Consider the following 24,985-nt stretch of genomic DNA (forward strand, 5'->3'; position numbering starts at 1 on the left):
TAGTCGCTTCATGTTATTTAAACCATATATTCATTTAATTTTAGTTTGAGGTACGACTTAGGTAGTAGATAGTATGACTTAACGTACTGGTTTCCTCAGTCAAACAGATTTTAATTTTTTTAATTTTATGAGTTTGAAGAAAATGTGTGCAGACTATTTAATTTTTTTGCAATAGATAAAAGCAGGCTTTACAAAGGTTTCCAATGATACACATAAGCATGTGTTTACTTATATATTCTGTGATATCTGAGAAGGGGTTTTAAGGGTATGACTTGGGCAACGTTACCCTATATAAATAAAGTATATATTTCAAATACGAATAAAATTTAAAATCAAAATATATTTTATATTTGAAATATATTTGAAAAAAACCAAATGTCATTTTTATTTTCACAAATTTCAAATATTTTATATTTGAAATATACTGGATTGAGTCGGTATTATGTTATAATATTTTGTGTTAAAAAATTTATTCTTCCCAATAAATATACAGGCATTCTGATAAAGTTAACACAATTTATAAACAACAAATAAGAAAATACAGATTAGAGATTACAGACACAAACGTAACAAATTTACATAGCAAGGCTACATAACATTAAATTAACATGAGTTTCGTTTACCAGTAACAAAACAGATAGTTCTCGCAAGTAAGTATTTCCTTATAGGCAAAATCTAACCTAATTTCGAAGTTTATAATAATTGCATAATACTGCATGTAGACCAATGGTTCCAGATCTTGCTGGCAAAAAATGTACCAGGATCAGTGTCAGTACAGGTGGTGAATAGTCACCCTTCCTTTATGTGTCAGAGTATGGAGTGATGTCTGTAGTGAGTTTTTCTTGTGAAATCTGCAAAATGCTTTGGGATCATCTTGGCAGAGAGACTAATGATGAGAGTGGGCAAGGTGAGAGGGTTGACAGATTAGCCATGGTCTATGGCTTATAGGAGAGTATCTTCCCCAAGGCTAAAGATCAAGCCACTCTTAACTTTCCTTTGGCAAGGAAAAAAGTCAGGTGACTCATTTAACGTGCTCTAACTGCAAGCTCTGTCCTGGTTAGGCAGATACGTGCTGTCAGGAACCAGACAATTTGGCAGAATTATGGATACTTTCTAGCCGTAATTGTGACTTGTCTTACCTCATAATTCCATTTATTTGACAGCTTCCTATCATTAATAATCAAATCTTCTGACTAAGGTTGTAAAATGAATCCGAACATCAATATGATTGTTAATTAGGAGGGATATTTGATCGGTTTTCTCTATCAGAGTATTGCAAGTGGGTAAGAGAAAAAAAGAGGTGGAATTTTTTACTTCATCATCTTTCCATCATTTGACTTTTCCGTTGTCCTCTGCTCTGAGAGACAATTATAAGGGTTTTATTGATTTAAATAATTAAATAAAAATCTGCTGGGATGCCAACCAAAACGAAAATGGAAATGAAAAAATAGGTCTGAACTTACACAAACTAAATTGAAGTTAGTTTATAATACTAATTTGATTACAATAATATCAATTGTTATAAAAAGTTTATTTTATGTGTGTTAATACTTTTCATTTCTTCAAATATGCTTATTTCCAAACGAATAACTTATTCATAAATTAATAATGATAAATTTCAAATTTAAGTATTGTGAAAACTTCATGAACTGTCAAAATGGATATAACAGAAGTAGTATAGACAGCCTCTGGGATAATTTTGCAAAAGTTTAACAGTTTATAACTTTTATTCCATAGTCTGTCACTTTGTTGAAGGAAAGACATCCAGTAGAGGCAAAATGCGATGGATTCTGGCATAACTCTAATTTCAATCGACCGTTTGTAGGATATTTTGTATTCCAGAATCTCGCATGCACCTCAAAACTACACCCTTTTTTGATGCCCCTTCGGATATATTTTTCCACGTGATATCAACAAGAGTTTCTCAGTTAATATATATATATATATATTAAAAACTAACATATATTTAAATTTTATATTTTAATATTTATATAAGAGAACTAATATTTATATAACTCTTCTATTCCCATTCAGACTCTTTTAAATCGTAAAACAAACACACCTTAATGCTGAGAACTTTAAATTTAATCATAAAAACAAACGTTTATTTTCTGATCAGTGTGATCTGTCGAAAAATTATTATTTAGATTTTAAAAGAAATAACAAGTAATCAGTACTGATAGACATCTGTCACGAATCGAAATGTGCTACTCGTTATTTCACAATGTATCTATTTTTTTACACTATATGTACACAGTGTATGTTTTGTTTAAATAAATGACAACAACTTCTCTTTTATTGAAATAAGAAAAGAACATTTACATCAATTTATAAATAACTTTTTATGGTTTATTAATTGATATTATACAAAAAACATAAGTGTATAAATTTATTAATTATATTTAAAAAAATAAAGATTAGGTATCTGATTAATATAATGTTATATGATGTAACCGACTTTATATAATTTATTTATGACACAACTGCTTTTTTTGTTTCTTCGCTGATAAACACGTTTTAGGTTAATGAACTTAAAATATTATTTACAATCAATAATTTTTATTATTAAATAAAACAAGACAGGAAAAGTTTTCGAAAAATGTATTTTATTAGTTTTTACATTTGTATTTAAAATGCATTTTTGGAATATTATTTTCAGGTCCACATGTTGGATACTTTTTCAGAATCGGTAAAACATTTGTCAAAATAGTTGAAAGTTTTGCTAGATTCAAATAGAATTTGTACGCTTCGATGATTGTAAGGTTGCATTGCTGTAAGCATCTGTCAGAAATGTTTGCAAATGGTTTAATGAACATCAGGATGAACTTAAGCATCTTCCTTACCATAAACATTCACCTTACACTCATAAAGAAATTAACAATCAAAATATTTCCTTACATCTACAACTTTTGATATGCTTCTAGATTTTTTATTTTATATACGAAAAACTGAAATGATATTTTATAAACAATACCCTAAAATCTAAAATGTAAAATTAAATATTAAAATAACTAAAGAATAAAACTAAAAATATGATCAAATTTAACAGCATTTAACAATAATATTGATTCGTAATAATAAGTATTTTAAATTAGAAGTGTCCAACGATTCATATGTGTGGAGAGTTGCTGGAACCGTGGTAAAGAAATTTTGTTACTGTATAAGTAAAACATAAAAGTAATAAAATAGCTTATAAATAACCTTATGCTCTTATTTCTCAGGATTCACTATTTATGACATACGATGAAACTAAAAATCAAATAACAGGTGGAAAGTTATTTCCACTTTTTAAAGTTATTCAAGAAAAACTAAAATTTAGGTAAGTGGCATTTTCATATCAGTCTCCGGAAAGTATATTTCATTTACTCATAGAACTTTAATAGTACATAGACTCGCCTTTTCATATATTTTACTGTTACTTTTAATCGTAGAAAATATTGTATTCATGTAGTTTTAAAATAATTAAAAACATTAAAAATTGTTATATAATTTATATAAATTGTTAATGAATTATAATAACGCAGATTTTTATTATAAATGTTATTCATCGTTCTGATTTTGCTTTAAACATCAGAAACAACAACTAATCAATGATAGAATACTTTAACACTTAAGCACATAAGGGATGTTACCAAAAAAAATTACTTAGAGCATTTAAATGCCAACATTACTTAATGAAAAAACTATTAGAAAATTAATAAATGCAATAAAAGTTCATACTTTTGTTTGTATAGTCAGTTAAATAAATTCATCAGTTTTTGACAACTATTCAGAGAGACAAGAATGTTTCCTATAACCCATTCTACAGGAAAAATTACAATTCCACTCTATGCGTATCTCACATCCGGGGAAACAGTAATGGTTAACATGAGGAACATTAGTTGATCAAAAAACCTTAGGCAAGATGGATAAAAAAACAATAAAAAATTAATGCGTGTATATGGCTAAATCGAGCAGTTTACTTAAATAAGAATAATTTACCCAACTATAAGAAATTTGCAATAACAATGAAACCACACATATCTGTTGTACAATGAAGTCAAGAATAGAGTGACCATAAAAATTAATACAACGGAAGCGATATACAAATACAAAATATTAAATTTTTGTAAACAGAAAAAAAAAAAACGTATTGCATTGGTTCATTAAAAAAACAACAGACCATTGATATTACAGAACTGCAAAACAACGTACGGAATCACAGTGTCTTCTAATAAAAATAATGACAATAAACAAGATAAATTTAGAAATATTAGTAATAAAGCGAATCTGGCTCATAGAGTAAAATTACATTAAAAAGTTGAAAAAATGTTTTAAAGTTGTTATTCCTAGATTTTATATTACGGGGGTTGTACAAAAAGTTCCCGAACTTTATTTATTGCAAAAAAAGAAAAAAATATTTTACATACAATTTATTTGTCAAGGTTCCCTTCAAAGTAGTCTTCTTCCCAACGTATACACTTATCCCAATGGTGTTTCTACTTTTTGCAACAGTTCTAAAACGCTTTTTCCAGAATGCTCGTAAGCTCCTCCGGTGTTTTTTCCTTATCTTTAGAATGATGGAAAATCATTTCTTTGAGCGTGTTTTTTAGTTTGGGGAAGAGAAAACGTCGCAAGGTGCCAGGTCAGGTAAGTATGGTGGGTGGGGAAGCACAGAGGTCTTGTTTTTGGCAAAAAACTCACGAGTTCTGAGGGAAAAATGGGCCGGCGCGTTGTTGTGATGAAAAAACCACTCGGTACTCATCTGATGGTCGAGCCGTTTTCTCCTGATTCTCTTTTTTAGGCGTTTCGTAACTTCCAGGTAGTCCTCCGTGTTAACTGTCTGGCCTGTGGGTAGATATTTGTGATGCACAACCCTTTTTGCATCGAAAAAACAATTAACATCACCGTAATATTTGAGGAAATTTATCGAGCGCTTTTGGGACTGGGGATGTTTCACACACCCGTGGGTAGTTTCTGTGAAGGATTTCCTGAGTTTCACACTAAATTTCACACTACAATGCTGCTCTCTCATAGAGCTCATTTCTGTAGATCTGATTTTTCGCCGTAACACTCCACATAAACGTTCCTTCACATAAACGGCCGTAACGTATCACCAAAACAAAATATCAAGAAACGTATTGAAGGAGGTTACTCGGGAGGTTTTCGCGGACACGCCTTTCAGCGAATTAAAAAATATTTAACTGGAGTGCGCTATTAAAAAAGTTCGGGAACTTTTGAACAATCCACGTATAATGATAATTATAATTAGCAATAAAATTCATTATTCCAAGTTAACACTCTTCCAAGCAATTTACGGTGTAACACATACAAAAGTAGCAAATAAGACTAAACTTTAAAAATCTAGCAAAGAAGTGCATAACTTTTATTGCAGTTATGAAATTTTATTAAAAATCACTTTTATAATATTAATCATATTAAATAATTAATACTGCGAATGACATCGTCTGTTATGATACTTTGTCATAAAATTTTTTATATTTTCAATTGTTATAAATACCAAAACCCTTAATTTTGTAGGTATAGATAGGATTCAGAAAAAACCCTAAATACTAACCAGTAAAATCTTCACTGAGCGCAACCCTAATCAATATTAACAAAACGTAATAGTATCAATCCCCTCTGTTCAAGCTATCGTGCTAAATTTCTTTGCTCAATCTTTACACGTCCTGTTATATTAAACGAAATAGGAGCAAACACACATAGCACACACAGACATTCAAACATACATACCTATCAACGGACTTTTTTTCCCTGTTTTTTAGATTCAGGCAGTCTGAAAACATGTAGATTTGCAAAGACTCTTGGTCAAATTCAGCAAGCTTCTACTACAATCTCTTGATGTGTAGGCTATACATGAAAGCTGGAAAGCAAAATAAAAGTATCTATCTTTAAAAATCTGTTGAATGACAAATCTAACAGCAATGGAAAATCGTTTTACTACAGGAAAATAATATTGTAATGCTAGTTGTTATCGTTATTCACTCTTCTCATATGTCGAGTATCGTGATATGAGGAAGATTGCTGTATTTCAGAAGATAATCTAAGACTGAGAAAAGCAATAGCACAAATATACTTTTTACAAAATACAACTATTGTTGTTAAAATAGTTAAATTCTGATATTTTAATGCAGAAATTTAAACTAAAATTATTGTGTTAGATATGTATAAAAAGAAAAAGTAAAAAAGAAAATTATAGCTGAAATTAAAGAAAATTGAAAATTGAAATTAAAGAAAAACAGAATTGAATCATCATTGTTGACGAAGTAAAATGTTCTCCATATTTTTCTAGAGACAAACATAAAAAAGTTATTTTAAAATTTACACAGGATTTGTACATGATTCTTTCAATGATACAACAAAAAATGTTTAGTTTACGTCAGTACATTTTAAAAATGAGTGAATTAAAATGAGCATTAGAAAATGTTTACATATAGTGCATATAACGTATGCTTATATAAAGTATTATGGTCTTACATTAAAAACATTGAAAAGTAATAAAATGCTCCAGCGAAAGTACTGTCATCTGAACGATTTAAGTTGATTTCATATATATTTCATAGAATAATTAATGTATAAAAACATATAAATACGGAATACGTATCATATGGAACTACATGATGTTTGCAAATGACACTATGTTGGCTGTTATTTGTAGAGATTTCTTACAGTGGAATCTACACAAAAAGAGAAGTGCAATAGAAGAGAGAATAGACATGCATCTCTAAATGAAAAAACAACAAATTATACAGAAATTAAAGCTACTTAAAGCTGTTGAAAAATACAATGTGACTACGAGAAATTAAGCAAATTTGATACTCGTGAATATTTTAGTCAAATTGTATAATTAATATACATTTCATTATCCTGCATGTCAGAATTTAACTACAAAAGCTGCATTTTTCACAATTATGTCATTTAAATATATATTTATTTCGGCATATTTTTAAATACTCTTTTGAATGGATATATGTATACTCCTGTTCTAAAAGTATTGGTTTGATTTACTAATACTAAAATTTTTATTTTTTACATTACGTAAACATCTTTATATTAATTTTTAAAATTATTTTAACTAAATATAAATTATAAGGGGCATGAAATCATAAATTGTGATATTTAAATAGTTATTTGATAGTTCATCCGTTGGAAAGAGCCGTAGGATATAAAAATAAAAGTGGTAACTGGTACGGAATTATAGGACAAGTTGCAAACCAGGTAAGTAAACATAAAATTAGTGTTTAAAATAAGTTAACTTTTAAAAAGCTAATTTTTTAATCAAAGGTCTAAAAATAATAAATAGATAATTTCTCTAAGCCATGAAAATTGGGCACATTATGATAAATAAACCTTACTTCTCTTGCTATACGAACAAATTTCGTACAGCAAGAACAGTATGGTATCAAGTTCGAATACTAAATGTTAGAATAAGAAACAGTTTTTTCATATAGGCGATAGGCCTGCACCCTATCTCTTTTTTAAAAAATCACACTGCGACAGAAAGCTCCAGGTAAATGAAACCGGATGAATTACATATAAACAAATTAGGCAAAGTAAACGGACAATGAATTTTGCATGAACCATCAAAGGGAACAGATCAACAGTAGAAGTGATAGGTAAAGAAATAAAAAAAAAAATGAAAATTGACTTCGTGATCTTAACAGAAATAAAAAAGAAAGAGTCGAGAATGTAAAAACTGGAAGATTGTGTATATACGAGGTATTTACTTGGCGTGCCAAAAAAAGAAGAAAAATACAGTGTATCCATGATAATAAAAAAGAAATTTAAGAGAAATATAACCAACTTTGAAACAATAGATTAAAGAATAATAAAAGTTAATCTAAATATTTTTGGAAGATAAATCACTATCATTGGAATTTATGTACCGAAAGAGGATGAAACCCACGAATGTAAGGATTCGTTCTACAACAAGTTTTATGAGGTGATAATTGAAATCGGAGAGACAAGAGAAATAATGTATTTGGTGATTTCAACGCAAAAACAGGATCATTGGAAAATAAAATTATTGGACAATTCGGAGAAAATGTAACGAATGACAGTGAAAAAAGATGAATAGACTTTTGTAATACGAATCACTTTAAAGTAAATAATGGTTATTTTAAACATAAAGATATTCATAAATATACTTGGACTCGACATACTAGGCAGTGGAAATCAATCATTGACTATGTTCTTCTTCTTCCTAGCATTGAAGTCCTATGCAAGGTCCGCTTTCTTGCATGCCCTTCTCCATTTGTTACGGTCCAATGCGTCTTACGGAGTGACGTTTACCCTCCTCATGTCATCTTGTAGTCGATTCATCCACCTCATTTTGGAACGCCCTCGGGGTCGCCGTCCAGGTGGGCTGAGTTGTAATGCTGTCTTTGCTACTGAGTGTTCATCACTACGCATGACATGGCCATACCATGTGAGTCTTGCTTCTTGCATCTTTTCAGATATAGGGGCCACTCTCATGATCTTTCGGATGTCTTCATTCAGGATGTCATCGAGTCAGGAGATACTTGATGTTTTTCTGATTTTAATGAATTTTAACGTAGAAAACCTCCGTTCACAGGACACTTGTGTTATAGACATAGATAGTAAATATTTGTATGCTTGACCAAGTATAAAATAAGAACCACTTAACATGTTATATCTGAATACTATATTATAACAAAAAATAGGGCGATTTTTGCAAGCTTTGCAGTAAGAGGATGAAATCGAATCTTTATCGTTTTCTACTTGATCATCAGTACTTGATTATGTTCATTTTCGTTTAATTTTATAAAAGTTTTACTAACAATTTCCTTTAAAATATTCCATGACAATTTAAAATGTTACAATTCTGAAATAATATTGTGTTGAGTTTGTTCTGAATTAAACTGTATTAAAGTACTGCCTAATTTTTGAAATGCATTTTCAGGAATATTTTTAGAAAACTTTTTTGGATCTAAACATGCGAAGTCGTTATAAAGTAATTGGTTTTTTGTAAAACAATTTTTCATGCTTTGAATTGCAGTATCTAGTATGTAATTGTAATTACTTCATACTTCTTGAATGAATTTCTTTCCAGTTCGTCCGTAGTTTCTCCACTGTCCATTTGCTCTCTTTTGCTTATTGTAATATCCGGAAATGTATGTTCAACTTTGACATCATATTGCATTTCATCCAGTTTATTATTTACGTAATTAACAAACACATAAGCAGAGTTCTTTACAACGTTAAATTTTTGCGATATATCCTTTAATAATTTGATCGCATTCATAACAATACGATGAGCTTTGATGAAATCTATGCTTCTTTCTTGAAAATAATTTGAAATCGGTGTTGTAATATCAAATATTTGTAAGAAAAGTTCAGCTGTTAAAATTGTTTCCTATTTTATTAAGCAATCTAAAAAAAGTTTTGCTTTTATTCATATGCTTGGTTGAATGTTTATTGATGTAGCAAAATACTGTAATGTTAATATTAATTCAACACATAAGCCATATTTAAGATTAGCAAAATTACCAAACACTTTCTTCAAGACTACATCTTTGATCTACCATCGCGTTTCTCTTATCGTATTTAATTTTTTACGTTTAGTATCTTTATTAAAACAAATCCAAACATTCATTCGAATGTACAATTTCGAATGAAAATTGCTATTAAATTTAATAGACTAAATAATGTAGTTACAGTAATTGATGACTGAGTAATGTCAGAAATAACGAAATTCAAAACGTGGGCATAGCACCATACATGAACATGCTCCGGGATAGCTTCTATCATGTGTGCAGAAAATCCACGATATTTCCCCTGCATATAACTAGCACCATCAGTAGAATCTCCGATACATCTGGTAATATCAAAATTATTTTTTCCTAGTATTTCTGTTATAATTTTTTAAAAAGCTTCGCCTGTTGATGATTCCGTAGTGACAATGACTAAAAGTTTTTCATTTATTTATTTATTTACGTATCTCACTAAGATTGCGCATTGATCTTGAACACTTATATCTTATGGGGTGTCAATCTAAATACTATACATTCCAGCATTATTTATTTTTTTCGAAACTATGTTTTTAGTTAGTTTCGATGTTGCATTAAGTGTGTAGTTTACAGCAGATTTTAATAAGAATGTAACAAGTTTCCACGTTCTTGTATTCTCTTATCTAAATTTGACTGGAAATTTTTTTTTTTACTTTCCTTAATACAATTTTCCAACTTTTTAACTTCTTCAAAATATCATCATGTTTGTCCAAAAGTAATATCATTTCTAAAAAGTTTGTGCGATCTATGTTATCATGGACCAATGTATAAAAACCTTTATTTCGTTTGCTTCTATAACTTCACCGTCTTTTGCCAATCAATTTGATAATACCAATTATTCGTTTAACAAAATTACGATTAAAAAGTATTTTTTCATTTCCTATAGATTTCAATTGTGTAATGCTTGAACAGTTTTTTCGTGCGCATGAAATAGCGAAGAGCATTTTCGTCAGAAAATTTTCTTTTCTCACAGCTTTCGACATACTGATGAACATAATGCCAATTGCTAAAACCTTTAAAAAATATATTGTCGTCCATATGCTAAGCAGATCGAACAGTAAAACTTGTTATTTTCTTCACAAAATGTTAACCATTTACGATTTTGACAATTTATTTTTCTATTATAAATTTTCGTATTAAACGGTGTCGATCGGTAGGTTGTTTCAGATGATACTTGATAAAATAATTTAGGCCTATATTACTGTAATGAGGCTTTACGAAAAATGTAAGAAGTAGTCAAATGAAACATACGAATCACATAATTCTCATAGGATAACATGTATGACACATTCTAATCACAAAGATTGCAATTTCCATCGGATAACATGCATGACACATTCTAATCAAAAAATTGTCTAGTAAATAATTTTTAGATCTACCTTTAAATTTCCATTCGATATAATGTATGACACGTTCTAATCAAAAAATTGTCTAGTAAATAATTTTTAGATCTACCTTTAAATTTCCATTCGATATAATGTATGACACGTTCTAATCAAAAAATTGTCTAGTAAATAATTTTTAGATCTATTTTTAAATTTCCATTCGATATAATGTATGACACGTTCTAATCAAAAAATTGTCTAGTAAATAATTTTTAGATCTATTTTTAAATTTCCATTCGATATAATGTATGACACGTTCTAATCAAAAAATTGTCTAGTAAATAATTTTTAGATCTATTTTTAAATTTCCATTCGATATAATGTATGACACGTTCTAATCAAAAAATTGTCTAGTAAATAATTTTTAGATCTATTTTTAAATTTCCATTCGATATAATGTATGACACGTTCTAATCAAAAAATTGTCTAGTAAATAATTTTTAGATCTACCTTTAAATTTCCATTCGATATAATGTATGACACGTTCTAATCAAAAAATTGTCTAGTAAATAATTTTTAGATCTACCTTTAAATTTCCATTCGATATAATGTATGACACGTTCTAATCAAAAAATTGTCTAGTAAATAATTTTTAGATCTATTTTTAAATTTCCATTCGATATAATGTATGACACGTTCTAATCAAAAAATTGTCTAGTAAATAATTTTTAGATCTACCTTTAAATTTCCATTCGATATAATGTATGACACGTTCTAATCAAAAAATTGTCTAGTAAATAATTTTTAGATCTACCTTTAAATTTCCATTCGATATAATGTATGACACGTTCTAATCAAAAAATTGTCTAGTAAATAATTTTTAAATCTATTTTTAAATTTCCATTCGATATAATGTATGACACGTTCTAATCAAAAAATTGTCTAGTAAATAATTTTTAGATCTACCTTTAAATTTCCATTCGATATAATGTATGACACGTTCTAATCAAAAAATTGTCTAGTAAATAATTTTTAGATCTATTTTTAGGTAGATGGCTTCCACCCACTCACCACTGTTAATACTAAGTGTCTTATTACTCTGTAAACAAAACCTTCTTTCCCTGTCAGATGTGTTTATTGTTTAATTGTATTGAACAGAATGTTGTCCTTAACATTTAAGAATCAGTTTTTTTAGAACTGTTTACGTTTAATTAAACGTCGTTTATCTTAACCCCTTTTTTATAATTACATCTCCTTCTATAATACTTGCTGTGAAAGCATGTTTGCGTTCCGACACATCCAAACATGCATACGGATGCAGTTGAACAAGTCGTTCTGTCACTAGTATAAAAGAGGTACTGGCGATTGCACCACTTCAGTTAAGTTTCGAATGCAAAGCGTGCATCTGGTGCTTTTATTTAAGTGCGCAGTCAACCGTGAAACTGAATTTTTTAAAATTTTAACCACTAATGCGAAATGGATAAACTCGCGGAAAAACGAAGCGAGTCGGTGAATCCAGTGAATCAGTTGGTAAAAAGACAAGGTTGCACAATGACTGTTATTTTAATTATAGTTTTGCCTCATTGGATGGAAAGCCACAGTGCGTCGTTTGCTCTCAAGTTCTCTCCAATGAAAGCACGAAGCCATCAAATTTAGTCCGACACTTGAAAACTAAACATCTGGCTCATGAAAACAATCTTTTGTAATTTATTGAATGAAAATTGCATATCTTGAGAAATCAAACTTCTAGTTGATTGAAAAGTGTAGTCAAAGCATTTTATCTTGTAGCATTATAAGTAGCTAAGATGTCCAACCCCAAACAATCGCCGAAAACCTCACATTGCCTGCTGCAATTGATATGGTCAGTGTTTTAATAGGTGTGGAAGAAGCAAAAAAATTTAAAAACATTTCGCATTCTAACGACACAACATCAAGGCGAATCGATGACATGGCTGCCGATGTTCGCGATTCAAGAATTCATCAAGTGAGTTTGAGTTATTTTTTTGTATTCAATTTGATGAATCCACAGATGTATCAAACATGTCTCAGTTCTTATATTTTGTGAGGTATGAATGCGATAGGGACACATCAATCAAAGAAAATGTGTTGTTTTACAAAACAGTACCGGGTGATGCAACAGGACAATGTCTTTTTGATGTTTTTTATGATGCTACGAGAAACTATACTAACACAGATTGGACAAAATGTATTGCAGTATGTAGTCATGATGCAAAGGCAATAACAGGAAAAACAGTGCATTAAAGAAAATATTAAGAGATCGTCTTATACGAAGGGCGGAATGGACGCACTACTTCCTTCGTAGACTTGCTCTTGTCACAAGAAATATGCCGGAAAATTTTAATCGAATTCTTTGTGAAGCTGTAAAGTTGGCTAATTTTATTAAAAGCCGACTGTTACAGAACAGGCTGTTTGCTAAACTATGCGAGGAAATGTGCGAAAAAATAAAAAAAAATCTCTTTTTTTATACAGAAGTTAGATGGTTATCGCGAGGGAAAGTGTTAACCCGGGTATTGGAATTGCGAGATAAATTAATATTTTTCCAGCATAAACAAACGTCATTCTAATTGTTTTTACAGAATGATGAGTCTATGTTGTTGTTGGCTTACTTAGCTGATGTATTTTCGCATTTAAACGAGTTGAATGTAAATTTACAACGACGTGATAAAAACGTTTTATTGGTGACATACAAAGTTTATGCGTTCATTAAGAAGCTTGATATCTGGATTATTTGCCTTCAAAGCAAAAATTTCGATATGTTCCCACTCACTTCGGATTATATTGAGAAAAATTTGAATGAGCAAGACACTATTATTCACCACAGTTTGGATTGCATGAAGATGCATTTGGTGAGCTAAAAACTCAGTTGATGGAGTATTTCCCGGAAGATAAAAATGATTTCTCCAAGAGATGGGTACCAAATTTGTTTAGTGAAAATTTTGTTGCCGATGCTAAGTTACCAGTTGAGATTCATGACAAGCTCATCGAAACGCGACAACTGCAATTTACATGCGGATATTTAAATACGTTTTGGCTTGCTTGTCGACATGAATATGGAAATTTAGTCACAGAAGCATTGAAAATATTAATTTCTTTTACCGTGTCTTATCTCTGTGAAAAGGGTTTTTTGTCTATGGTTCGCCAAAAACCTAAATACAGGAATCGTCTTTTATCATTCGAAAACAATTTGCTTTTATATGTTTCTAACGTAGTTCCACGAATGGAAAAATTATGAAATGAAAAACAAATCCAACCATCATATTAATTTCTTTTTTTTTGCATGTGTACTTATTGCAAGAAAATGTTTATAAGTTTATAATAAATGTTTTTTTTCTCATAAATTGATTTTATTATTGTTTCACGACCCCTTTAATATCACCGTGACACCCAGGTTAAGAAACGCTGCTCTATAAAGTTGTTTATCCAGTGGGAAAGATGCCATTCAGGGACTATTTTCGACATATTTAAAATATAAATATACAAACTTTTTAAAATTTTTAATAATTTTCATAAATAACCACAAGCTATACATTTTCTGAGCATGATTTCGAGAGAAGCCTTGTAATGTAAGGGTTAAAATATTAGAAGCAATCTGACGATGTTTTGAAATAGAATGAAAATAATTATTTTACATGGCATAATTAAGAGTGATACATCGCATTATCGCCATCAGCGACTTTCAGGTTATGAGTAGAATCGAAAAACACACGATTTGTAATGTTTACGAATGTCAAACCAGGTAATAAAACTTTCACTTTACATTTCAGTCGATGAATACCGAAAACTGTTTTTTCTTTCTTTCTTTCTTTTTTTCCTGGAACTGATCTACAAAAGAAATCGATTGCAGAGCAACGACAGGAAATAGGGACTAATCGGAATCGTTAATTCAGAGAAAATTCCGATTCTTTTTCTATGTAAACGTGTTCAACTGTAAAAATGATATGCCTCAGTATTTTTCCACAATTACGTTTCTCTCCTCATCACTTTTATCTTCTGTATTTGATTTTTCCTCCCCTTTTTGCGAACTCACCACTTTATTTTTTACTGATTAAGTTTTGGAAGTTCAGAGAAAAAACACGAAGTATATTAATTTGATATAATCTAATAAAACATTGGAAAATTCCTTTGGACATGCCCTTCAAAATTACGTAATACCTCACCTGTTTCTTTTCTCAAACTTCTCTGTTGCTTTCTTAGTCTTACTGTGACATTTAAACATTTGATTTATAGTAATATTTATACGGAATTTTCAACCGCTTTAAATGTTGCACAAATTGTAAGTACTTTTTGTCTTATATCTCCTATAAATTTATCCATAATTTTCATTTATTTCTTACATAATCGTTCCATTGCGTGTTATTTGAAGTATCTAGTAACAGGTCCCAAGAGACTATAATTGTCTCCATACAATCCATACAATTTATATATTATATTTTCACGGAATAATATAGAAAGATAATTATTAATACATAGCGAACTGGACATTTTTTCCTGCTAAAAACTCCATAAGGATATATAAATATATTTGACACAAAATATTCATAAAATTAAATTTTTTACTTTCAGTTCGATTAAATCGAAAAAAAATTAGTGTCAATCTTCAGATATCTTAATCACACGACACCCTTAAATGCCAATGCAAAATGTATAGCAATTTAAACAGCACAACAATTTAATTTGATGTTTTGTTAATGAACATTTTAAAGTATGTTTATCATAACTTCAGTTTTATAATTAATTTTCTAATTTAGGAAGCAGATGTGGTTTTCATACCTGTAGCCGTCAACCACGAACGTTTCTCTGCAATGGAGTTTACGTCAGTTTTTTCTTTTTATCCTACAGTTTTTGTTATTAGAACTCCAGATAAGTTTTTTGATTGGAATGCTGTTACGAAGCCTTTTACTTTAAATGTAAGTAACAAGTCTTAAACTATAATTAAAACTCAAACATTAAGTTATATTTTATGTAACCAGGTTTGGATCGCTACATTTTCTATCGTATTGATATTTGGACTAACGCTATATAAAGTGCTGGAGAAGGAATTTATTGATGCAGAAACAGGGAAACGGTGGACTCTACGTACAGTTTTTTGGAATTTAGTTTGTACATTTCTGGGTAAAGGTAAAATTCTATAATTCTGGTATAATCCAAATTATGACTTTTGTAAAAAAATAATTGTTTGTTGATTTAATTTAGGATTGAACCTAGAGCAAGTGAAAAGACTTGCATCCAGATTTATGATAGGAATTTGGTGGTTATCGATTGTTGTTTTGGTATCCAGTTACAGCGGAGCTTTGATGTCTTTCATGACATGTCCTTTAACTGAATCTTTTCCAAGAGATTTTCAGGAACTTGCTGTTTTTGTCCGCAACGGTGAGTACTCATGCGGAACATACAAGGGATTTGCTACTTGGAAAGAGATCATGGTAAGTGTTTTGAATTTAAAATTTTATACTTCTTATATGGGAGTAGTGTTTTTTAATAAGTGTTTTTTTTAATTTCAAGATTTGTTTATTATAACGATTGTATTTTATATTAATATAACTATTAATTCCAGGAATCGAAGTCAAAAGATATTAAAATTTTAAGTGAAAACATTTTGTCCAATAACAACTTTATGGACATGCCAAATGGTTTGAAAAAGGTGCAAAACGAACGATTTGCATACATAATTATTGCACGTTTGTTAAATCTGTACATCAGTAAAGTAGAAAGGCATAAGTATGTGATTTCGAAAGATTCTTTTCGTACTTATATGATCGCTTATCCAATGAGAAAGAATTTTCCGTTTAAAAAGAATTTAACTAACACGTAAGAAATTTATAAATTCACTTATACTGCATACCACAATTGAGATTTATTTTTATATATTTAAAACAATCTTATTCTAGAGTAACTCGCATGTTTGAAGCTGGAATTATTGAGAAACTGTATCCTGATGAAAATGAAGAATTCCAAGAAACATTAGAATTCCAACCTTTGTCAATGGAAGATATTAAAAGTCCTTTGTTAGTTATGGGCATTGGATATCTTGTGTCTATAATCTGCTTACTCATTGAAATAATACTAACAAAAGTAATTAAAATTGTTACCTGTAATCCACGTTACTAATAGAAAATTATAAAAAATAAATATTATAATCATTTTGCTGATCATTTTAACATATGGAAGATGACTTGAAATTTTTTTATTCTGTCTGTTAATTATACTCGATAGAACAGAGCATTGTTTAAGTAAATAAATATTTCTATTTTATTCTGGACAGAGAAAAATTGTGTTTCATATTACGTACGGAATATAAAATTTATTACGATATTGATACTAACTGATTTTGAATATTATATATAATTATTGTTTTAATAAATTACATAAGTAGTAGTCAAATGAGTGGCACTAATCACAAAATTCCCATAGGATAACATGTATGAGTGGCACTAATCACAAAAATTTTAATTCCCGTACGATAACATGTATGAGTGGCACTAATCACAAAATTTTTGAGTTAGTTGATAATAATTTTTCGACGTCGATATAATTTTTAGATCGCTTACCGTTCGATAAAATTTCTGCGCGCGTTATATCACGAAGTGAGTGTGATTTGAAATAATATAACACTGGAATTATTTTGAAAGATTTTTATTTTTACAAAACGTTTACAATTTTTCTTTCAGTTTGTCTAAACAAAGACACATTTCTGACATTAAGTACAAGAATAAATTTTCTCGATTGCTAACAATGTATTCCTTGCGTAAATTTTGATATTTAATAAGATGACACCAAGAAAGTTTAGTTTGGAATTCGTTAATAAATTCTTCGTCGAGGGTTTGATAGCGAGAAACAAAAATCCAATTGAGATGGTCTTGTATTTGACGTAAAGTCGATGTACTTAATTTTTGGTGTTTTAAAATTTTTTTAATATCAAATTTATGTACGAAGGCGATAATAAATTCTTTTGAAAGAGATTGGAATTCGGCGACTTTATTCCAATCAAGATGATTTGAAAAATTTGTAAGGAAAACGTCGTCTAATTGCTGATATTCACAAATTAAATCCCATTTTGCATAATCAAGATGCGACATAATAAACGTGGTAGGAAATTTGTAATTTTTCCATATGTGTTCCCAATTTAATCTATCCGCATAATCCGAAATAAACTTATGAGATAGATCGCGTCGTTTGCTGATTGTTCCCCAGTGTACGAAATTTTGAAATTGTGTTATCGTTTTCTCATCGATAGGCGATGATGAGAAAGCTTCCCAGTCGATGGGGGATGGTTCATTAACTACAAAGAAATAAATAAACATTGTTTATTTAATTACATTACTTGAGTACATTAATATAGAGTACATTAATATAGAGTACATGATTTAACCCGATTACAATCTTTGAGAAAAAACAATATCGTCACAATCTTCAAAACTTTGAGAAAAAACAATATCGGTGCATTCTCCAAAGCCTTTTTCATCTCTGTCAGTACCGTTCAATGAATTTGTTTCTAAAAACATAGGATGCAAGATTCTTTCAAAAATTAATTGTGCAATAGCTGCTCCAGGTTCAAACACAATAATTTCTGATCCGAAATTATATAACAGAACTCCGATATTTCCTCGATAGTCGGAATCGATAACTCCACCGTTTACTATAATTTTCTTCAAAGACAAAGAAGATTTTGGAGCAATGCGGCCATAACAGTTTTGTGGCATTTCAACAGCTAGATCGATAAAAACTAATTTTTGTTCATTTGGATTTATTTCAAACCCATCAGCACAGAAAATATCATATCCTGCTGCTCCGCTAGACATCCGTTTTGGAAGTTTTACATTTTTGTTTAGTTTTTTAAAATATATAATTTCTAGAAAAATAAAATATTTATTTAATATTACATTCCATACATTCGCATTTTATAAAATATTTATCGAAAACAGGTAAAGTTATCTTATCGTCTATTACAAAAAATTTACATCTATATGATTTATTATTTAACATTTTCAACGAGGCCGCTTTAATACACGCCTGTTTTAAACAGGAATAAGTTTTACTACTAAAGCGGTGTATTACATAAGTATATTTTCTTTTATATATTATTAAGAACCCATATTGCGGTGATGGTAGATCTGCAAATTAAAAGTAGAAACTATAGTGACCAAACGATAACACGTCTATTCCATTATCTAAAATAAATTTTTTATCGTAAAAGGGAGAAAGGGAAATTTTATTTTGGAGATATGTTGTTACCTCATGATTTTTGCTTTTAATTCCGTATTGTCTGTGTCTTAATAGTTCTGTATTAAATAATACTTCTTTATATTTATCGTGATTAAATGTTTTTATAACAGATTTTTTAATACCTTTAGCAGTTTTTTTATTTTGTTTATCGAAAATATAAGAATACATTTTCGGTTTTAGCGAGCAAAATTCGATTATTGGTTTCGATTGAGTTTCGTCTTTAAAATAACCCAGTTTGTTTTTGTTCGTTTCGTTATATAATTTGTGAGTTTTAGGATAATTACTGAAATCAAAAATATCGGGAAATGATTTGAAATCTTCGTATACGTCGTTTGTAAAAATTTGAAGTGTCAGGGAATCTGTGTCTGTATATAATAAGCGTACGTTTTCGCCATATCTATTTTTAAATATTTTATAAAATGTTTGGTAAATATGCAATTTACTCAACTCTAATACGCAAAAACCTATATAAATTGGTTTATCCAAAATTAAATTAAGTTTTTTCAATTTAAAAATTGTGAGATTGTCATTTATAATTTGAAACTTTTCTACGGACGGCTTAGACAGATATCTACGATATTGATTTAATGTTGTAGCCGCTTTTAAATTAATACGCTTTCTTACATTTTGACAGGTTTTTCCGAAAAAACTATTATTCATTAATTTAAAAAATGATTTGTCGAAATCATTAGTTGATTCTTGTCTTTTTTTATTATTAAAATGAATATATTTTCTAAGCCATGGACTTTGACAAAACGCTAATACTCTATGAATTTTAGTTATTATCAATCCCTCTTCTAGATAAAATTTTAAATTTCTATAATGAACTACATAGTTTGTTTTATCGAAAAGAGTAGGAGTTAATTTTTTATTAGTATTGACATACTTTAAATTTAATTTTTTTAATACTGTTTTTTGATAATTAGATAATAAATCGTACGGGATCGAAATATGCTCTGGGGCAAGCGGTAAGTCATCGTGTCTATCATGAAGAGTTTCGGGATATTTTAAATCGACTTCTAAGATATATCCTATGCTACTTTTATCTGATATATTAGGTATGTCTAAAGCGTCTATTTCGTCTTTGTGTAGCCATCTAAAATTATTTACGGGTAAGTATGCGCTCATCACAAACCCGTAAAGATTATTTGCGTCTATCGACAGAATATAATTATGAGGCAGATTTTTATCGTATGTTTGCGGTATTAGCGGATTATTAGCTCGCGCAAATCTTTTCCCTGCCAAACTAATTCCTCCTCGCATGGCTTGTTCGATAAATTGATACTTTTCGATGTCACTGAATAATTCTAATTGGATTTTTGTCATTTTTAAACCGCAATTCCATGTTAAATCAGGTGCAGTTATAAAATATACGGGATCTAAATTATAATACGTTAAACTTAATTTTCTGAAATTCTGGAATATATCCGCCAATAATATAGTATCGACATATTGGTATAATTTTAAATAGTCTTTAAAAGTTTTACAGTTAAATTTTTCCCAAACTAATTGGGCGTGATCGTAATCTTCGTCGCTAATATTTTCTTGCGATAACTCGTTATAAAAACATTTTTTAGGAGGCAATTGTTTTTCGTCTAATATTCGCTTATTTTTAAAATAGGAATATGGAAAAATTCCCTTTCTTAATAATAATTCTCTATATGTACAGCGACGAAAAAAACGATTAAAAATTGGGAAATTATAATTCGCATTTTTTAAGTTCTCGGTTAAAACGGCGAGGCTAGAATTTAAAAACTGGAAACTGTCAATGAATTTATAATAATCTAATGAAAATGTAAATTTTTCGGAATTTATGGGGATAATTTTAATTTTCGAAAATAATTTGGAAGGAATATTTTTAAAAATTAAATGCGAATCATAACCCGAAAAATTATGAAGTATAATCGGGATAAATGTTTTTAATCGATAATTCAAATTGCATCGATTATGGGCGTATCCGCGGATATCACCTGTCTGGTGATTGTGATCCAATACGCGCAGATCATCATCATTAAATTTTTCCTTACAAATATGGCATATATGTTTCGAAATATTAGAAATACTATTTAAATTAATTTCGACGTTGCGATTTATTATATCTAATAAATTACTTAGCTGGTTTTGGATATCGATTAGAAAATTATTAACGGCGTTATCACCCAAATAAAAATTGCTATATATTATCTTATCTTCGTTTTCGATAATTATAATAGAATAACATATAGGTTTATGAATTTGGATATTTTTAGTAAAACTAACACTCGGATCTATTTCATCGGAAGAAACCTCTTCCAAAATTGACTCAAAGTCGACAATATCACGCTACGAACTGCACAGCGGGGTTGGCAGTTGGTCTCGGTAGTGAGAGGTCACACTTTTGTGCGCTTCTCGTTTTTTTTGGACTTTTAGTGGTTTATCGCTGTTTGGTGAGTGTTTCTTATACACGATTTTGTTCATTAAGTTACTCTGAGCATTTCACTGGTTATTTCATTAATTTCTGTTAATTATTTGCGAAGCTACTAGAGTTTAAAGTTTTTACCTTTAAACAAAGGCAGCTAAGCCTAGTTAGGCTTACGGGTCTAGTTGTTAGACACGTGTTTTGTAACTTTTTAGTTTTATGCGGGTTATCAATAGTAAAATATCGTCGTACCTGGCTCGTTACGTAGATTAACGCGCCGATTGTATTTTTGAAATCAGTTCAGTAGTTTTATTTTTAATTCACTTTCAGTAAAACTACTTCTTTGTCTAGTTACCAATTTGTAAAAATTTCTCATCTTGATTTCCCGTTTGTCTTATATTATTGAATAGGGAATTTAGTTAAGGAGTAGTTTATTACTGTGTTTATGCAAATCTTTTGAGCCGTTTTTGTACGACTCGCTGCTCAAAATGTCTGCAGATGAAACAAAAGATATCCAGGAAGTAGAAGAAGACGAAGGTGACAAAGTAAAAGAATACAGAAACAGCATAAAAGAAATACAGAGATGCATTAATCAAAGCAAAAACATCAATAAAGTTTTAAAAAAGAGTGCCCTAACACACGTCGATTGTGTGTCTGAACTGTTTGAAGACTTATTGTTACTCTACCATGAGGAAAGGGATAGAACCCTTAAGCTTGAAGAAGAATTGAAAACACTTAAAAGCATGACTATTCAACCTGAACCTAAGAAAAAATTATATGCAGAGATCTTGAAAAAACCAATACATAAGACGACAGAAACAGACATAATGGTGTTTCCAAAGGAATCACAAATAAAACCAACCGAGATGGATGAAGAACTAAAGAAGACAATTGACATTAAAGAAATAAAAGTAGGCGTCAAGGATATGAGACAAATAAGAAATGGAGTTATACTGAGATGCAGCTCCAAGGAGGGAGCAGAGAGACTAAAATCTGAAATAAACAATTCTAACAAATTCGAGGCAAAGGCTCCCAGAAAACAAAACCCAAAAATTACAATAAACAAAATACCTTTGAGCTGGAAAAACACAGACGTAAAAAAAAACTTGATGATATATAACACAGAACTGCAAGAAGATAACTTCAAACCACTCTTTCCCATCAACAAGAACGAGCATACGGAATTGTGTGCTTGGGTGTTAGAACTAATGCCATCTTGTCGCAGGAAATTAAAGGACAATGGAGACATAATCTCAATAGGCTGGAACAGCTCAAAGATAAGAGACTTTTATAACTTCAAGCGCTGTAATAAGTGCTTTCAATATGGACATCTTGGGAATGAATGTAATGCCGGGATTCACTGCCCTGACTGCTCAAAAGCAGGTCATACTTCACGTGAATGCGAGTGTGAGTTACATGAGTTAAAATGCATCAACTGTGAGAAATATAACAAATCATGCCGAAGAGAGCAAGATAAGGTTAATACCAATCATGGAGCCAGAAATCGCAACTGTCCTGTCTTTAAATATCAGTGTGAGGTAGCTAAAGCAAGGGTATGCGAATATTAAAGAAAAACTCAATTAACTTCATACAAATTAACTTGGATAGAGGTTCTAGTGCTACGGACCACCTGGTAAAATATATCACAGAAAACAGTACAGATATAGCAATAATTCAAGAACCATACCATACAGATCAGATCAAGGGCTTTCCCCAGCGATTCAAAGTACACACAAAGAATCAATACACAGCCATTGTTGTTTGCAACCCTGAACTACGGGTTACTTTAATAGAAGAGCTCAGCAATGAGATAATGACCACAGTTTATTTGGAAGTTAATAATTTGAAATTACTAATAAACTCCACCTATTTCCGACCAAGTGGCAATGTTAACGAGCAGATTCCAAACATAAAATACCTTTTAACAAAAGCAAAGTACCCATTGCTAATAGGAATAGACTCAAACTGCAGATCTACAGCATGGTGGAACAGGGTTGGAAATGGCCGTGGCGTTGCACTTCTCGAATTCATACTGAACAACAAAATCACACTACAAAACACTAAAGGCCCGCCTACTTTCTATAACCACCAGGGTTCTAGCCATATAGACCTCACACTAACCACTGGGAACATAGGCCAGCATATTACAGACTGGTCAACACTGCTAACAGAAACACTATCAGGACATAGATATATTACATTTAGCCTTTTCATAGGAAATCAACATCAAAGAAACACAGCAATAACTAAAAAATATAATATACACAAGGCAAATTGGGATAACTTTAACTTGGACTACAATAATGAAGCACAAAGCATTAGACATAATTTACAATTAGACCTACCCATTAACGAAATAGTCGAGGAATACACGAAGAAAATCATACATTGCTGTGATAAAAATATCCCTACATACTCCAAACATAAACAATCAGTTCCCTGGTGGTCTAGCGAACTAACCCTACAGAGGAGACTATTAAATAACGCGAGGCGAAAGTACCAACGCTGTAAGCAACAATCCCAACGAGACACACTAAGACAAACATATACCCAGCTAAGAAACAATTACCAAAAATTAATCAAACAATCCAAAGCACACTCTTGGAAGGAATTCTGTACTGATGTAGGAAATCAAAACCCATGGGGCAAAGTATATAAATTTCTAAAAAACCAAAGCAACACCAACCAACAAACTGTATTATTAAAGGATAAAAATGGAAATAAATGTATGACTAGCGAGGATGAAGCAAAAACAATACTTGACTACTTTTATCCTAAGGATGAGCAAAACACAGACAATAGCAATCATAGCTCAATTCGTCTCTGCATTAATGAACCATATCTCAAGGAAAATGACTCCCTGTTTCAGATACATGAGGTCCAAAATGTAATAAAAGCACTTCAAAATAAAAAAGCACCCGGGCACGACGGGATCCTTCCAGAGATAGTAAGACATATATTCCAGATAACTCCCGATATCTTACACAATATCTACAATAGCTGTCTAAAACAAGCTACCTTTCCAAATACCTGGAAGATGGCAATATGCAAATTAATTCCAAAGCCTGGCACCCAAATTCTCAGTGAACCCAAAAACTACAGGCCGATCAGTCTCCTACCAGTTATGGGAAAAATTTTGGAAAAATTACTAATAAACAGAATTAATTATCACCTTCACAAAAATAACATACTTAATAGAAAACAATTTGGTTTTACCCCACAAAGTAGTACTGTAGACGCCCTATCTGCAGTCACCAAAATAATTAAAAATAGTCAAGATAACAAAGATTACTGTTTACTAATATCCCTTGATATCTCCGCGGCGTTTGATCGTGCCTGGATCCCTAAGATACTTTACACATTACGTAGATATAACTGCCCAAAAAATTTATATGATCTAACAGTTAGTTACTTTAAAAACAGATGCACAACACTAATACACAACAATAACACTTATACCAGGAATGTCTCCCTGGGCTGCCCCCAGG

The 24,985-nt window shown here is 30.4% G+C and overlaps 1 protein-coding gene across 1 annotated transcript in view; it reads left to right on the forward strand.

Annotated features, from left to right (window-relative positions):
* Positions 1 to 892: 892 nt before the first annotated feature.
* Positions 893 to 24,985, forward strand: part of LOC136970908 (glutamate receptor ionotropic, delta-2-like) — a 60,733-nt gene continuing 36,640 nt past the window's right edge. Inside the window, exons 1-3 of the mRNA XM_067265413.1 lie at positions 893 to 907; positions 3,050 to 3,139; positions 3,222 to 3,319. Of these exons, the coding sequence (XP_067121514.1) occupies positions 893 to 907; positions 3,050 to 3,139; positions 3,222 to 3,319 (203 nt within the window). The remainder of the gene's footprint in view (positions 908 to 3,049; positions 3,140 to 3,221; positions 3,320 to 24,985) is intronic.

The sequence above is a fragment of the Centruroides vittatus genome, unplaced genomic scaffold (genome assembly GCF_030686945.1).
Source record: "Centruroides vittatus isolate TY-2023 unplaced genomic scaffold, ASM3068694v2 contig_221, whole genome shotgun sequence".
In the NCBI taxonomy this organism is placed as follows: Eukaryota; Metazoa; Arthropoda; class Arachnida; order Scorpiones; family Buthidae; genus Centruroides; species Centruroides vittatus.